The 18,276-nt window shown below is 38.8% G+C and overlaps 1 protein-coding gene across 2 annotated transcripts in view; it reads right to left on the minus strand.

The window, feature by feature from the left end:
* Positions 1 to 1,563: 1,563 nt before the first annotated feature.
* foxo3b (forkhead box O3b) overlaps positions 1,564 to 18,276 on the minus strand; it is a 30,617-nt gene continuing 13,904 nt past the window's right edge. The window contains exons 3-4 of one of the 2 annotated variants that reach the window (XM_081379304.1): positions 4,190 to 5,628; positions 1,564 to 3,923 (exon numbers count right to left, since the gene is read on the minus strand). In XM_081379304.1, coding sequence (XP_081235430.1) covers positions 4,204 to 5,628 — 1,425 coding nt within the window. In that variant the 3' untranslated portion in view covers positions 1,564 to 3,923; positions 4,190 to 4,203. The remainder of the gene's footprint in view (positions 3,924 to 4,189; positions 5,629 to 18,276) is intronic. The other variant, XM_081379303.1, reaches the window with a different exon arrangement.

An 18,276-nucleotide genomic window follows, 5' to 3' on the forward strand; every position in this document is an offset into this window, starting at 1 on the left:
TTTAAATTGGTTTAATATAGAGATGTAGTCTTTGTAATCTAACCCCTATTCCACCTTGTTGTGATTTGCCCAGCACTTTTTTCGCTGGATGGTTTTGGAAGCTGTCAGTCAGCATAGACCTGTGTATGGTGCTTTAAAACATGAGATATGCTACAACCACTAAAGAAGAAAAAAGAAAGTAATCTACACTAATTAACTCATTAGCTGTTGAATGAGTTGATCATCCTGTCCCATCCCAACTCTAAATGCTGAGTGTATACATGCCTATGTCCTGCTTCTCTACTGCACGTGTGTGACAAAGCCTGAAGGTGTTTTCAGTCACAGATCCCAGAATGCTGTACGTCACATTGCTTTGAGGCATATTGTGTTCTACAGCCTAATGGATAGTGAACCCGAGATCCCTCACACACACAGGCTCTCTCTCTTTTAGTTTCTCTGTCTCTCATTTACCATGTCACACTATCCCTTCGGCAATGACATCACCACACCACATCCCAGTTCTCGAATCCCCATGTCATCAATCTCTCCTCACACAGTTTGACCAGTCAGACCATAGCACTGACAGGTCTGGCCTCACCTGAGGAGTCAGAGGTTTAGGCATTCATGGCACGCACTTGATTCACAATGTAAACGCCCATTGGCCCTTTTTAGCTCACGTTATTTGTTGTGTACACTCAAATGCACTATTATAAAACAATGCCATACACACCTAATTGCTCATACTGTGATATACTCGCACGTGAGAGGGACTATTTTTATTTTCTATTTTTTCTATTATTTCTTAATTTTTGTTTATGCTGTTTCATCTAATATTTATATTTTATTTCAGCTTTATTTCAATTACCTGGGGAGAAAATGTAATAGTTTTACTTTTAGTTTCACTTAACAAAAAACAACACTGAGTCTTAAAACAAGATCTATTTTAAATTATTAATTTAATGAAGAAGACCATTTAACTTTGAAGTCAGATTTGAGTCGGCATACTGCAAACAGCACACCTTGAATACACACACCTCTGATCCACAGTATTGGCAAAACAGATTTGCCCTTAAAGTTATGTAACAACCCTTGACCTTTAGGTGTAATGGCCCGTGATTGTGTCTGTGTTTCAGTGGGACAGATTCCAGACATTTCTTATGGCTCTATCAGGGAGGGACAGTCAACAATCTCTATTGGCTGTTAAGCGTGTCACATATGACTTGTGTATATATAAGCCATTTGTGTGAACTCTTTTATTGATATATTGAGAACATATGCTATTAAAAATAAATTGAACAACCAAAGTACCAAAGTCCAGTTAATTAGGTTTAAATGAGGCTTTATATATTGTCATTGCACCATAGGAAACATCCCAAGGTTCAATGTAACATTTGACAAACGTATTCATTTTCAAAGAATATAGCCTTGAGACAACTGTAAAAAATTCCAATGAAAGCTACAAAATACTGGAAGTTTTTTAAAACATCAAATCATTATCGGGAATTTTTAGTTGCATCATGTTGGGACTTATTTAAAGTTTAAATGGATCAAATTTGAAAATAACTTAAAAGAACAGCAGAGACATATAGCTCAACCAAGCTTTATTTACATGCGCACCATTTCTTATACAAACTAGATTACAATTTAAAATGGAGTACACAGGAAAAATACTCACAAACATCTAGTAGAGAAGCCATAAGATAAGAGGTAAAAGAGCAGAGGTAAGAGAGGCAAGGGAGGAAGGCTACGATCAGGGTGGTAAAATGTGGTACAGTGGTATTTTCTGATTATCACGATGGGCATAGTAAATTAAACCTGTAATGTTTGAGGATCTGAAATGGTCATCTGAAAAAATGTTTAGAGGTTTAAGTATACATGCAAGGCAGTCAGTTTTTGAGAATAATTTACAATGTTCAGCTGTCTTATATGGGTGATTTTCCAATTCATTGCATACTGGATATCATCAGTTACAATGCAAGTCTGAAAAATAAATATGATGAAAGCAGAAGATTTAGGGTGTAGAGTCATGGTGTAAAGCAGGTGTGTCAAACACACAAGTAAAATTATGCTAAAACATTAGCATTCATATTATATCCATTGTTTTGTAAATGTTTTGCTACAGCAAGACATCTTAACGCTTTAATTTACACTGTTGCATGTTATTGCATCGTTTTTCATGTCAATGTTGTTAGATAATTATTCTCGAATTTGTAAGAATTTTATTGAAAGGTTTGTGAAATGATTACATTTAATCTGCTCTCCTTTTGTTATAACACATTATTGGTTATGCGAGCAGAATAAAATAAATTCTGGACTTTGTTAGTTTGTGTACTGTGCATGCACTCTGAAAAAGTTAAATGCATACAGTAACGTTTAGTTTGACACCTCTGCAACCATGTCTGTCCAACTCCCCATGTAACAATTCCATTATTTTGTTCAACACGTGGACTTTGAAAGATATACTTGTATTATCACTACATTTTATAAGTATAGCAGGATGTATACATATATATGCATAGCACACGATGCATATGTACATTTACATGCATGCATACATGGAAGTATGCAGTGAAAGGTAACCCTCTCTGGGGACAGAAACACAGAACATTAGGATTTGTACATGATTTGTGATAATAGTTGAGCACAATGGAACAATAAAGACATTAATAAACTGACATCAACACAGGATGGATTCCTGTTGCTTCATCTCCTTACTTCAGAAGACTGTTGTTCATATACAAATGTTCATAAAACATTTCTGAAATTGTGTACAGCCAGGTTGCAGTTAATTCAAGATGAGGCCCTGATGTTGTAATGGAGACCCCACTCTCCCCTGAGCAATAGTGATGCATTTTGCATACAGAGACAGAAAAGTCCCCAAATTTCACTGTGTCTTTTGTGATTTTGGCTGCCAGCATCTCCTACATTTTCAAGTAATTTGGCAAATGTACAAAAGATAGCTTATTGTTTTTGCTCAGTAAAGATTGCTTCCAGAGGAAAGGCCCATCCACCATTGAATGTTGCCATGATGCTAATCACTAATCCTAATCAATTATGCTATGTCCTTGTGGCCAGGGAAACACAGATGGCCTTAATAAAGGACAGGGATCAACACTGATCATTTAGCACCTGGTATGGCATGGAAATGTCCACAATGCAAGGTAATATTTATTTATTCATTACTTTTGGCTACATTTATATGCGAGAAGTCCAAACATAGCTTTGCTGGCTAAAGAAGACGCCTCCACCCGCTAAGCTTTCAATTTTACCATTTTTTTTGTACAGTTACAGACAGTACACACAAATTAATTACTCCTTTATAAGGTTATATTCAATCACAAAAAATGTATGAAGTATTATTATGAGGCAACTATATTTCAGATTGGGAACTAACTACTGTATGGTAACAGTGAATTAAAAACAAAACAATTGATGAAGTGCACGTCAAGCTACTCAACCTGTGCTCTGAAATTCTTCAGGTCAACTCTTCACCTCTTAGTTGTACTCTTATATTGATCATGACTATACAGTTAGTGCTTAGAGGATAACAGAAGTAGCCAATCATTATACAAAATTGTAATGGAAAACAGAGCGAGACCCCAGCCAAGAAAACTAAATTTATGACAGAAAAGCTACAACAGGCCTATTTAAACATTTCATTTTTAGATTACTTCACCTCTAACAGTGGGATATTTTCAAACATTGCATAATGATCTGTGAGTTCACTGTTAGTTTGTGTTTCTCCATTGGGCAGTCTTTTGTAATAGTCTGGGTCTGCTTTTACAGATGGACCTGTAAACAGGCATATCATCCAGTGCTTGTCGCAGACAGCAATCTTGGCAAAGATTGACTTCAAGTCTTTTGGATGTTTTTTTTTTGTGTTTTTTTGCAGGATTCTTGTAGTTGTTATTTTATTATTTGTTGTTTTCTCTGCAGTCCTGAACCTAGAGAGAAAAAGACAAAAAAGTATTGCTCTGTATTAAATAAATGTAATAAGATCAGCAAAAATAAGATCACACAAAAAGTGGTTTTGCATTCCACTGCACTGCTGTGTGAATGGCCACTTACAAAATGTACAATAATGGATCTAAAAAACACCAACAGTACAACTATATTGAAACACTTGTTATTTATGTTGGTCTTTCTTTATTTGTCTTTTTGTTTCTCCATGGCATGGACAGCTATGTTTATAAACTTTATTTTGGCTCACCTGAGCGACTGCCTTCAGCCAGGCACCCAACTTTGATTGGACTGTTTTGTCCCAGTGAAGTTTCCCACAGGATTCAGACTAACAGCGTTTTGCACCAATGCATCAAAGTTAAAATCCAGTCCATCAGAGTCCATTAGTTCAGAGCGGATTATGGAATCCACATCGCAATCCAGACTGCCGTTAAACATGTCCAAGTCCAAGTCTGAGGGAAAACGATCTGGTCCTGAGGGGTGACAGATCCCTACCCCGTTACTTCCATTCAGGCCAGAGTAAAGCGACGTCTCGGTCATCAGCATGGAGGGCTGAGGCTGGAGGTGCTGCTTTGTGGAGACTAAATTATTAGCATCATTAACTAGACTTTGCGTCCTGTTGTTGGAGAGGGAACGCAAAGCACCCTGGGATTTGGAGCCCTGATGGTGTTGCTTGTTCTGGAGGTGGCCGCTTCGCCCGTTGAGCACAGAACTGAATGATGACATCATGGGATCATTACGAAGCATGAGGCCATTGCGAAGACGGGAGTTTTGAGAGGTGACGGCAGTGCTGGCCTGTGAAATAAGTGGGTCTGACTGCGTCATCATAACGTCACTATGACTGTGTGAGATCAGTGAATCAGAATTCAGCAGCTCCTGAAGTGAGTTTCCAAAACAAGAAACACTAGAAAATGATGTTTGCTTGTTTTCCTGGATGGTCTGCATGGGTGTCTGACGCAGGGTTCCTGCCGGAGGCCCAAAAATAGGGTTACTGAATCCTCCGGTGTTGTTGCTCACAGTTTGGGTTGATGAGGAGCTTGGGGGTGATGCAGTGCTCTTGGAGCCAAAACTGAAATTAGAAGACCCTTGAACAACCTGCACTTGTGTAGCGATGTTGTCCAACAGATCGACCATTAGGTTGTCAGCCTCATTGAGATTCATTGTTCCAGTCAGGTCAGCTAGCCCTGGAAGTTCTGCTGGGCACGTTTTGGAGTTTGATGAAGATGATGAGGGAGGAGAGAGACTGCTGGGGCTGGAGTAGAGCATTGGGGACAGGGGTGGGCCGTCTGGGACATCATCAAGCTCTGGATTAGCCAGAATAGGTGACAGGCGGCCACTCAGGGTGCTAGCATTGGAGTTAGTTCGCGAGCGGAAGTCAGTCCAACAGGATTCTAGTTCATCGCTGCTCCGGGAAGTGGGACTTCCTGGCCACTTGGACAGACCACCAGCAGATACGTTCTCCAGCGAACCCTCCTGGGCAGCCTGCAGCGCTGCCTTTTTCTTGGCCGCACGCCCACGAGCAGTCTTGGTGTACTTGTTACCATTGTCCATGGAGACTGCACGTCGCCTTGGCGCTTTACCTCCCCGCCCCCCTTCAGGATTGATCATCCACCACGAGCTCTTTCCAGTTCCCTCGTTCTGTACACGGATGAAACGGCTATGCAAGGACAGGTTATGTCGGATGGAGTTCTAGAAAGAGAGCAGACAGAGAACAGAGAAAACAGGTGGTTATATATCATTCAAACACACAGACACACACACACACTTCCTGATGCCTGCAAATTATAGGCCTATAGACACAGAATATATGTGATTGCGAATTTAAAAGCAAAAAAAAAAAAAGCGAGTGCGCATTCAAAAGCGCCCCACCACCCTCTGTGTTATTGTTAATACCGGAGTTATCGCAAGTTTATATATCGGTGTGAAAATTTCCCTCACTATGACATCCCTAGTACATATTTACACTATTTTGTGCAAAATGAGAACTACTGGTGTCACAAGTCAGCTTTGTTGAGAAAATACGTAAAGATCTATACAGATCATACAGACAACTGATCTAACGTACAAGAGACCAATATAGTTCTCCAACCCATCTCATGACAACTGATGAACAGGTACTTTTCAGTGCTAATGAAAAGGAAACCAGTGGAAAATGGATGCCATTGTGTATTACAAGTACAATGTGATCTCAAGAGATTACACTGCCGGTAACCTTGGCAGAACAAACAGGTTATATTTCTTTAACATTATCTTTTTTCCCCTCAATAATGCAGTATGCTGCAGTGGGATATACAGAAGTCAATAAATGCTAAAAATTTAAATTATTATATACATTCCAATATACAGTGACCCTTGTTATTTATAACTATCGCAGATACAGGAGCTTAGTTCATGCAGATGTCACATTTTTAAACTGAAGTACCCCGTCTTATGACTCACAAGATGCGTGCGTGCGTGTGTGTGTGTTGAGCTATGATGAGCGATACCACGGATACCGGTGTTTACAGTGCCAAGTCCCTCTAGAGATTAATGACATAATGTTTGTGTGTGTGTGAGGGAAAAGAGGCGTAAGGGTATGACTAAAACCTCAATGGAGCAGCATGTTGTGAATGAAGTCATTAAAACCAATTCATTTTCTTCCTCCACTTTCTTGGCAGCTCTAAACAAACTTGTGGCACTGAAACCAAAAACAAACTTGTGCCATTTACACCAAATGCAGTACATTTTCTCCTGTCTTTCCAAGCATATACCTCCCTTATTTCAACTGCTTATTGCATAATCCTTAGGTAAGGCCCTCAGGAGAGGTTCTTAATAAGTGTTTATTAAATGCCTACGTGTGTTTTTATTGTCAGAGTATCAGTGTCTTTGTGCTTGACGTTTCAGAGCTGACTCATAGCAGCTCCACTGCCCTTGAACTATTTTTTTTTTTTATTTGTGGAGGAAGCCCCCGGCTGAAACATACCAGTATCCATACGCATTACACTCTCAAAAAAATGCTCACTACGCCCCACATACAAACTATGAGATGAAGTGCAAAGCACACACCCAGTAAACCCTATATTTATACTCTCAGTCAGAAAACACATACCCGCAATTAATCTGCAAAGCTAATCCTTTCAGCCTGAAACTAATGGGACACAAACTATTTTTCTTTTAATGCTAAAAAGATTACCAAATCTAAAGCAAAATCCGTTTTCACCTGTTGTGTTTAAATTGAACCCATTTAGTTTAAATGTTTAGTCAGTACGATGTGTACTATCTCTCAGCACACATGTGAGTGTAGGGGAGGCTGTTAACCGAGCGCCCAGCTGCACACTGAAACCCTTTGGAACACAGAGACCTTTTTGTCCGTCAGCAACATGTGGTAACAATCCATCAATGTCAGCAGCCACGCAATGCACACACACGCAACTATGGCTTCACTCACATTCTTCTTCTGAGAGATGTGTTTTGGTTATCCAGTGCTCTCTGTGAATGTTATTGCGCTCTGGCTGGTCATTTTTGTGATGTCAGGAAGCCAGTGACTACACAAACCTATAACCAGCAGGCGTTTGTCCACAAATCAACCAAACCAAAACCACAGTGAAATAAACGTGCCAACCCTTACCAAAGTGTTAGAAAGGACAAAATTATATTGATTAAAGGTAGATTTTTAAATATTGAGACAATCTAAATGTAGGTTTGTTCTAATGTTGCAGTTAAGTCTAGGTCTGGACAGTAGCTATAATAAACGAATAAAGATGGATGGAAAGAATCTAAATCTTTACGTGTTAATTCAACCCATGAAGTCCTTCCCTCTCTCTGTCACACACACACATTATTTCAGCAGCAGGAGCACACACTTACTGCAGTAAACTCAAGGCCGGGCCATTGTGTTAATATGGTTTTGGCAGCCGAACATTTCACTGCGGTTGATTTTCAATGGCATACAGAGTATGGAGGGCAGTTGTGTGTGTCTGTGTACACATAAAAAATGTTGCTTATTTCTTAGCAAACCCAAGCACTGGCCTTCTGAGTATTTGGTCCATATGTGCTATAATGTTTGTGTCCAAAAGGAAATGAAAACATTCAAAGTCTAGTGTTTATGTTTTTAGGAAGGGTCAGACCAGAAGAGAGTTAGAAAAAGACAAAACAAGTTAAAAAGAGTTTGAGAGGGAGGGAGATCAGGGCACTTGAGACCAATAAATTTTACACCATTTTTGTTTTAGGCAGTCTTTTCAGAACATGACTAACATGTATAATAGTCAATATTTTGTCTTGTCAATAAGTCAGTGTTTATAATAATTGTTTTCCTTTTAAATATACACTACCGTTCAAAAGTTTGGATTTTCAGCAGCCGTTACTCCAGTCTTCAGTGTCACATTATACTTAAAAAATTATAATAATTTGCTGATTTGATGCTCAAGAAACATTTCTTATTGTTGTCAATGTTTAAAACAGTCGTGCTGCTTAATGTTGTAGAAACAGTGTAACTTTTTTTTTAGGATTCTTCGATGAATAGAACTTCTAGATCTTTTGTTAAAATTATAGTCTTTACTGTCACAAATTTAATGCATCCTTGCTGAACAAAGCTATTCATTTCTTTTCTATACATTTTCTATAGACCCCTTTTGCGCCGACGTCACAGTTCCGTCACGGCGCTAGCTGGAGGCAAAACAAACGGAAAACTGGAGGCGGCCAATACAAACCAGCACAGATTCGGCTACATAATAAGGAGCTTAAATTATTATTTTTATTATTAAAAGTTATCTTGTTGTGTTCTTGGGTGCAAGAATCAATGAAAAATGAGTATGCTGTATCTGGAATTTTTATTTCTAGAAAATATTCATATCATTAAAATTGCACCGTAGTGTCACTCTTTACATTGTCGTCTTGGCGCTGGCTAGGCAGAACTGCGGATTGAACCACACAAGCCTTTACATGACCATTCAGCACATAGTTATATTATAGGCATCTAAATATATTTATATGTCCTCAGTTTCTCTTTACCCTCGGTTTCTCTAACGGGTAGGTGTAGAAGTCAGGCCACTCAACCGGAGGTAACAGTTAGCGTTAACGTTAATCCTGTCAGTTCGTCCATTGACTGAGCGTGTACGGTCATCTGGTTCCGTCCGTTAAAATTAACTTTTGCAAATAACAGTCGGCGTCCTGGACAGTGAGTGACCTTGCACATTAAGACAAAATCGGATTTTCTCCAGTCATTGTTAAAAAACAAGCTAACAAAACTTGCAAACTAACGTTATTGAAGCGGCCAGAGAGATCTTTCTGCCTCCAGCTAAGCTCCGCCCACACAAATACGTCACCGTGTTTACCAACTGTAAAAGGGTCTATACATTCATATCTCATCTTCATTATTGTTGATGATACCAAAAAGCTCCTCATCAACAAACATTTTCTTTAGTAATTTCCTTGACTAGATTAACACTTCTGCTGACACAGCAAAGGTGAAGAGAAAAGCAGTTTATACACAAATGCAAGCATGCAAACATACACGGTCTAAGTACACTGACCCGCACCCTCCCACTCTCGCCTCATCCCTTTCCCAGCTGCCTTGACTGCTGGAGAGAAAGAGAGAACATTCCATTCCATCCAACCAAAATGTGCGTTTTCCAGCCAGCACAGGACGTCTCTCCTTTTGTGTGCGTGCATCTTGTTCCAAAGTGTGTGTGTGTGTGTGTGTGTGTGTCTGACTCGTGGGGACTCGTGTCACCGTGGGGACCTAAATTGAGGTCCCCATGAGAAAACATGTTTATAAATCGTACAGAATGAGTTTTTTTGAAAAAGTAAAATTGCAGAAAAGTTTTGTGTGATGGGTAGGTTTAGTGGTAAGTGTAAGGGAATAGAATATACAGTTTGTACAGTATAAAAACCATTATGTCTATGGAGAGTCCCCACATAGATAGTAAACCAGATGTGTGTGTGTGTGTGTGTGTGTGTGTGTGTGAGAGAGAGAGAGAGAGAGGTGTGCATGTGGAGTGGGGATCCAGTTCTCTCTCAAAAGTACATTCTGTGTTTTCTGTTCTCTTTCTTCTGTTATTCTTATGCTACTTCTGAGGTCCATACATCCCAGCCAACCATATTGAAAATTTCTTTTGCTCACTAAAAGTACAAAACACATAAATTAAAGTCATTTGTGTTATTGTGCAGGTCATGCACGATTAACCAGCTAAAAACAAGTATATAACTGCATGCAAATCCATGGGAATGTTTATTCTTTCCCTTCAGAGTTTTACTCAGAACTAATAATCGGGGCGCATGTTTCCAAAACATGAACAGTACAAAGAATCTTAAACATGTAAGAGTGCCTAAGCAGGGTATGTGCGTGTTGTGTGCACATTGCATAATGTGGCATGTTCAAAGACCTCCTTGTTTATTCTGGGACCATCCATTCTGGGTGGTGGCCTTCCGAGCCTACTCTGTTTAGCCAATCACTGCGTTTATATACAGGCGTATACAAACATGCACCATTGCATGGCTGACCTCACTGTAGTATTTGTCAGTATTTGTCACCTGTGCTGTCTAGCAAACATACACAATCACTCCTAACCGGTTTCCTCACATTTCAGCTGAGTATTTATAGCTTGCAAACACAAATATTCATATAAACATGCTCACTCTCTGACGCTTTAACACATTCAAGAGCTATTAGCATGTCGCAGCCACTGACTCATTGAGAGGTCACAGCATTGCTCGTTTAGTAATAGTATTAGGTGGCATGGAGTATCTTAGGACAACATTATCTGGGTCTTGGGTACAGCTAGTCCTATTATCAGGCTGTGTTGTGTGCCAAAGAACCGTAAATCCCACCCGTTCAACTCTAAACAAACACAATGGAGATGGAAAATAAGTTTTATACCATTATAATTATTCTTCAGTTCCTGATGGTTTGTGATGTATATAACAGGTTATTATAGTTAACTAAACCCCTAAAAACATATTCGTTACTTGAGAAAAATATTAACTGAAATAATAAAAAATATAAAAGTTTTATTTTATTTCAGCTAAATTCATACATTTACATCAACTAACATTTCTCAATTCTCTTTAATTTAGTTTAATTTGATGTATTAACTAAAAGCAGAAAAAAACGAAAAAAAAAAAAAAAACGAATGTAAGTAGATATTTAAAAAAAAAAACATAAAATTACAAATAATAAAAAATAAATAAAAAAATGAATAAAAAGTATAACATTATAATATAGCTGTGTCCCAATTCAGAGGCTGCATCCTTCGAAGGATGTGGACTTCAATGGCCATGCCTTCGAAATCCGCGAAGGTCTAACTGAGCGTTGTTAAATGGGATGGTCTAGCTAAGTAAAAACTTACATTTAAAAGTATAATCTTGTATTTTCTTTAAAAAAAATCCAGTCATTATTGGCTTTGGATTGGCTAGGCAGTGAAGGATCCATTCCTTCTATCCTTCGCGGCAGCCTTCGAAGGATGCAGCCTCTTAATTGGGACACAGCCACAGTTATATAATCACGTCAATATAGAAAATATGGTAACACTTCACAACACATTTTTTACAGTATTTATTAATCTTTGTTAATGTTAGTTAATAAAAATACAGCTGTTCATTGTTTGTTTATGTTAGTTCACAGTGCTTTAACTAATGTTAACAAATACAACCTTTGGATTTAATAATGTATTTGTAAATGTTGAAATTAATATTAACTAAGATTAATAAATGCTGTAGAAGTATTGTTCATTCTTAGTTCATGTTAACTAATGTTAACTAATGAACCTTATTGTAAAGTGTTAAAATATAAATATCACCATGATTTAATTAAATAAAATAATGAACCTTATTGTAAAGTGTTAAAATATAAATATCACCATGATTTAATTAAATAAAATAAAAACAAAGAAAATCTTATACTTTTTTTTTGTAAATAATGAATATTTATTGATTACTTCTATAATAATATCCAGATCATAGACAAAAATGATTCTGAAGTACAAACTGTACAGAGTTTCAAAACTGCATCTAACCAATCCAGTGGAGAAGATTACACCCTCTCTCTAGTACTAAATGTGCCCTTCCTGTCAGGTGGTGATGAATGACTGGACCACATCTAAAGCTCAGCTATTTAGTGTGATGGACTATACACAGGCTGTGCAAAGTATAGAAATGTAAAAGAGGGACAAAAAAGGGAAAGATGACTATCAGCCCATGAGAAACATATGCCTGCCTTTGGATTTTAAAGTTCATCATCATAGTAAACTCCTCACACATGCATAAAATACAGACAGGCATGTGACATTCCTTACAATGCGTGTCTATCATGCATTTCTCTCTGCTGCTCAACACGCTTCCCACATGTCCAAACTCTTGGTCCACACCCTGTTTGGCATCTCTCTTGGAATATGAAAGACCCACGACCTACTCAACAGATAAACAACACTGAACAGACATCAGCCACACGTGATATTTTTAGCTGCAATTTGGAACACTGTGTCCCCTTGATGTCCCAGGTTAACTTGGCCAAATTGATAGACTAGGGATCTATTTATTCATGTCTTCACCAGACAGGTCTGCTAGTATAAGACAGAATTATTTTTTCCAAATGTTATAATAGAGAGGTTTTTTTTTTTTTTTTTCAGTAAAGCAATAAAACAAGCCCTCATGGCTCCAACAAATCTGTTCTCAATCATTGCTGTATTTGGTTCTCTTCTCACTTTGTCGTTCCTGGAACCTGTTTTTCTAGCAAAATGCAAGCAGAATGTATCAAACGTGTATTTGGATGACTAAATCTGCCATATTTACCCCATTATAATGGCAGACAGAGCTTGTGACATTTCAGTTAATAATTGGTTTTCAAAGGTTTGCCTCTGTAAAATTGTCACATGCACAGTATTGCGTGACACTGTTGGGATGATTCACTGACTGATTCCCTTATACAAAGACTCATAATGGAACAGGTTTTCTTTATTTCTGCTCTAATATTGTCATAATTAATTTGTTCATAGTGGCTGTTGTTGTCACATTACTGTGTCTCTTGGGAGTAACTGAAAACATCTTTATCAGTGTTTGGCCCCGTCTCTATGCAAATGTTTCTCGCTCTTGTACACATCTGGGCTGGATTTAAAAAAGGCCCCGTTCTGTTTTATTTTTTGCGGGTGTTTGTGTGTTTGAGAATGTGTATACACTGCGGCTTTTCTAGCACGCTTGCTCAAACGGCAAGCCTGTGTTTCATTTGGTTTTAAAATTTCATTGTATTCCAACATGAATTTCACGAATTGGTGTTGAAGTGGATTGCTGTTTAAGATAATTAGCTAACTATAAGGTAATTAGCTATCAAAATGTCCGAAATCGCTCACTCATTCACTATTCAGTGGGGAGGCCTGTTTTATTATTTACGCGTGAGAGAGACAAAAACATTGTGCAATGCAAAATGCAGAGTAGAATATGTCCAAAAACAAGTCAATATACCTCAAGCCCAGGGTGTTATGACATTTTACCACTTTATTATTAAATTCCACTGTGCATTCACAATATTACACAAAGTAACGCCTCTCGCTTTGGATAACAGAAAATATAGCTGTACGCTATAAATAAAAAAAGTTGTTCATTCAGAATTCACTACAAAGTAGCTTGAATAGGGAGCAATTTCAGACGCAATTTAGGTGGCTGTTTTTGAGCAAACACGCACTAACCTCAACTTTTAGCCCACTAAACATAACCAGAGATACCATTATGTGGTGTCTGTGTGTGTGCCTTATGTTGAAATATTAGCGAAGAAACTTGCATTTTACTTTGCTGAGCTCTGCAGAGTATGAAGAGCCAGCACCCCCACACAGTTTTCTGCTAAAACTAGATAACAAGGCATCATGTCTTTATCGCACCTCTACATGCAACACTATTGAATATCACCGTAAGACGATCATTTACAGTAACGCCTGCACTATAAGGACGTATAATTCACGAGGGTCTCAACGGACCTGAAAAAAAAGACAAAGAAATTAGCGTTGCAGCAGAGAGTGTCACAGGGTTTTCTGCTGTACCAGCAATTCTCTCCCAGTTCCTGCTGCCTTGACTTTTGGGCCACATGATTTCCTGTTTCTGCTGATGTGACACACACAAACAAAAATACACTCTGCGTGTTGCACGTGCAAGTATATGTGCACATTGTGTCACACACAGATCTGTACAGCAATGCTCGGTCTTTAAACAAAACACTTGTTCTGTGACCAGGTGACCTACTTCTGAGTTATATCACACATGCACAGTCAGCTGCAGATAATCTCATGGGAGTTTTACCCACCGCAAGTACCAAATATCAATCTAAATAATGTAGGAATCCACTCCTTTGGCTCTTATACCAATTAAGCTTTTGCTTTGCTTGCAGTTTTAAAGCCTTTGTGCAGCTCTGTGCTTGATGGAGATAGAGGGAAAAGGGGAAGAACGTTATCAGTGGTTGATGCAATGTGTCTTCGGATAAGGTGACAAGTTCATGTTCTCTGTGTAAACTGTGTAGCCTGAGTTGATCTTAAAAGGTACATGGACAAATTCTGTTCAAATTTCTGTTCCACTTAAGAAAACAGTCACCCTAATAAAAGCAAGTTTTATTCTGCAGGTCACCACTGGGGGCCACCATGTGAAGATCACATGACCAGCAAAATATTACTCACTTTATCTCGATTTATTGGACACTTTCACTGGCAGGAAAAATGTATCATGGCTGACTGTGAATAAAATATTATTACAGTGCAGTGTAGCAATAACTAAACATGTGTACGTTTGCGTAATGCAAAATTAACCACTAAGTGTCAGTCAAAGGTAATTGCAATCTACAGTACCCCACCTCGACATAAACAAAAAATGCTGAGTGCACCTTTAACCTCTATAATATTGAAAACAGTCAAGAGCGCTGCCTGCTAAAGTCTTCCTTCAAAATAAACTGGACTGATTAGATGATTAAGGCTAGGGTCACTTTGGCTGTGTACGTGTGTTTGGATAAATAGGAGATTACAGATCTAAACATAGAAATATTGAGACGTGCAGGAATACGCATAACATCAACCTCTCCGTCTCTGCTTTTCCCTTACTTGTTTGCTCTTTTGCTTTCTCGTCTATACACTGTAACAAGAAAAGCTTTTTACGTCATGGTTTTTGTCCCAAGCCAATCACACACCAGTTGAGTTGAACAAAAAACCCAACAACAACTCAATAAGCAAAAACAAACAAACAAGCGCATGTTTTCTTGTGCTGGGTCGGTGTTTGTGTGTCTGGGACACTGCTGGTTTAAACAGCACAGTCCCTTCTCTGTGTAACTGGTTTAGGAAGCTTCGATCTTTCACTTATTCGTTCATCTCTTTCTCTCTCTTCACGTCTCTTTGTTCTGGTTCTCTGAGGCACACAAGGTTTAACCACATGCTCAGTAATGCTGCAGCTCCCCATCATGACGAAACGCACTGAAACACATCTCACGGACATGTCCTCTGAGCTGTGTCTGTCTATTGATTTCCCCCTCCCCCTCCACACTTTCTCTTTCGCCCTCACATTTTCCTTTCACTGAGATATATGACAATCCCCTGCGTCATATTCAAGGGGTCAAGGTTTGCCTGGTTAGCGTGGTCCTCTTAACCCCTTCTGGTAGATGTCGTCTAGCATATTCTGACTAGAGGTTGCACAGACTAGTCGACTTTAATGATCCGCCATGACGCTTTAAGCTTGACGTTAGCTAGTCTCTCTGATCATGTGGTTGCTAACAACAATGACCTTCAGACTGTTCTGACTTAGTGTGCCATATCTTCTTAGGTTTTAATATAAATTATGATCAAAACTCCCAAAAAATCCTATCGATTTACATTGGCTGTAATACTAATGCTGTCCTATAGAGGGGACCACAGGATAAGAAATCTTTGAAGTCCAGTTTTATTACTCCGTTTCCATCAGTTAAAATGACATAATGAGATGTTTAAACCATCTGGATACTCAATATTATTGATCGGGTGAATAAACAGTTTATTGTAAAGGTAAAATAATTGCCGTTCTAAACTTGTGTGTCGGTCTACACGCGCACACACACATGCAGATTGCGCACACACAGAAACATTCAGGAGCGCAGACATTTACTGTGCTGTGATTTATCAATAGCTTAAAAACTGAAAAGTTCTAGCATATTTTTTGTGTATTTTTTGGCTCACTATTATTAGAGATACGCTGCAGAGACAGGTAGGGTTAATCCACACACACAATCTCTCTCTCACTAATGCGTTCAAATGAATGTAATCTTACTGTGCTACTTAATCTGTATCTGGTTTAGAACAAGCAGAAATCTATAAGAAATATAATGACCCATACACAAAATAATAACTTATAAAAATAAGCTGGTAGGAGCAACAGCCTTATGGGCAGCATTCAGACATGCCTCAGCTGTGCACAAGGTGACCCGAGTTTGAGTCTTGGGTCAAGGTTTAGGCTTCTCAAGCCAACATCAAAGTTTGTTCAAAAAATGTACCCCCTGGTACATTTTTTACGTGTGTGTGTGTGTGTGTGTGTGTGTGTGTGTGTGTGTGTGTGTGTGTGTGTGTGTGTGTGTGTGTGTGTGTGTATTCTATACATGTATTTTGTCAGAATTAGAGGTTAGTGTAACCTCTGTTACACTAGTGGTATGTATGTATGTGTGTGTGTGTGTGTGTGTGTGTGTGTGTGTGTGTGTGTGTGTGTGTGTGTGTGTGTGTGTGTGTGTGTGTGTGTGTGTGTGAGAGAGTGAAAGAGAGAGAGAGAGTTCCAATCAACTAATTCCTAAACGGGAATGTTCTAGCTTATTCTAGACATTTGTTTTTTACAGGTGCAAGTAATAAGAATAGGTTTTTACATAGGAGTCATTACTAATTAGCTGTTGAGAGTGACACTACGACAACATCCTACAGACCTTTACCCTTAACTTCATTAGTGTGTAACAAGTCTGGTCTTACTCTTATACCTCACTTCCACAACCATCGATAGCTCTTTCCCCAACTATTTCCTGTTCCAGAGATCATATACAGTGTGGGCAGTGGCCCCAAGAAGTATTTTGACACTTACACCATACTAAAAATCACATTGGGACCAGTTCGGTCAAAGTAATTGCAAAAATTGCAAATAATCACAAAAAATTACAATAGTAAAACTATAATAATTATAATGAACAATTGCGAGACTGTACAGTATGTATAAGTGTCTAAAGAATATATTATTATTATTATTATAATTTTTTTTTACCCATATACATATATATATTATTATCTGATCTGTTCACTGGGATATTTTGCATTAAAACACATCTGTATGAATTACGATGTCTAGGGGCATAATTAGTGCTGAGATTGGCCAAAGCAAGCCACTGTTCCTAGAAAACTGCTTGAGGTAATTTTGGCTTATTACGGACAGGAACTCCATGGCAGTGGTATCTGAGCTGAATCTTAAAGGCTGTTAGTGAAGTCCTCGATAAAAGATAGGTCTCACAAGTAGGACATTTGGGTTTTTTCCCCCTCCTCCTCTCCTTTCTCCCTTCTGCCATTTTGACTGGCTGACTCCTGTAAAGGGCTTTTCTCTAGTGGAACCCAGAACAAAAGCCTTCCAGTAACAACTCATCTACTGCGCTGAACTCTCTGGCAAAGCTCCATTGCATTCACACGCTTTCCGGCAAATTGGACTCCTTCCAGAATCATTACACACGCACACTCATAGTTGAACTGGGCCTCTCTCTGGAATAAAAAAAAAAGAGCTCTAGGGGAGAGCATTGGGACTCAACACAATCAAGACATATGTGCGCGAGCATATAGCACTGGTTTCCATCCACTAAAGAACACTGACACACAAGCAGGGTGCCAATCCAGAGGCTCAATCTCACCATGAAACCACTTTTGAAAGTCTGCGCAGTAATCCCTCCAGAAACTTAGAAAGAAAGGGGGTTGGATGGGTTCTTCTGACAAGTTCTTCAGTTGAGGATTGGAAAGTACAACTCTGAGACAACTTGAAAAACCTGCATTGCAACCTTCGTTCTGACACATTCTTCTGTAACGTGTACACCCATACACACACACACCCATACAGTATGTCTACTCAATCACTCATCTCCATCCTCCTGAAATAAAAATACCTATATTTATTAAATGTCTTAACTGAATTTTAACTGACCTCCGACACGAATCACCATTGCTTATCTTGCATCAAAAATGCTAACGCTTTTTCACCCACAGCAGTGACTAAGGCCATAATTTGCCGTTTAAAATAGTCACCAGAAAAGGGAAGTAAGGTTATGTTCTATTTTTATTTGCAGACATACAGACATGGCGGTCAGATCACGAGACAAGACGAAAAAGCCAACAGAGGTGTGCAGGATGTTTA

Source organism: Scardinius erythrophthalmus (genome assembly GCF_964197995.2).
Source record: "Scardinius erythrophthalmus genome assembly, chromosome: 11".
In the NCBI taxonomy this organism is placed as follows: Eukaryota; Metazoa; Chordata; class Actinopteri; order Cypriniformes; family Leuciscidae; genus Scardinius; species Scardinius erythrophthalmus.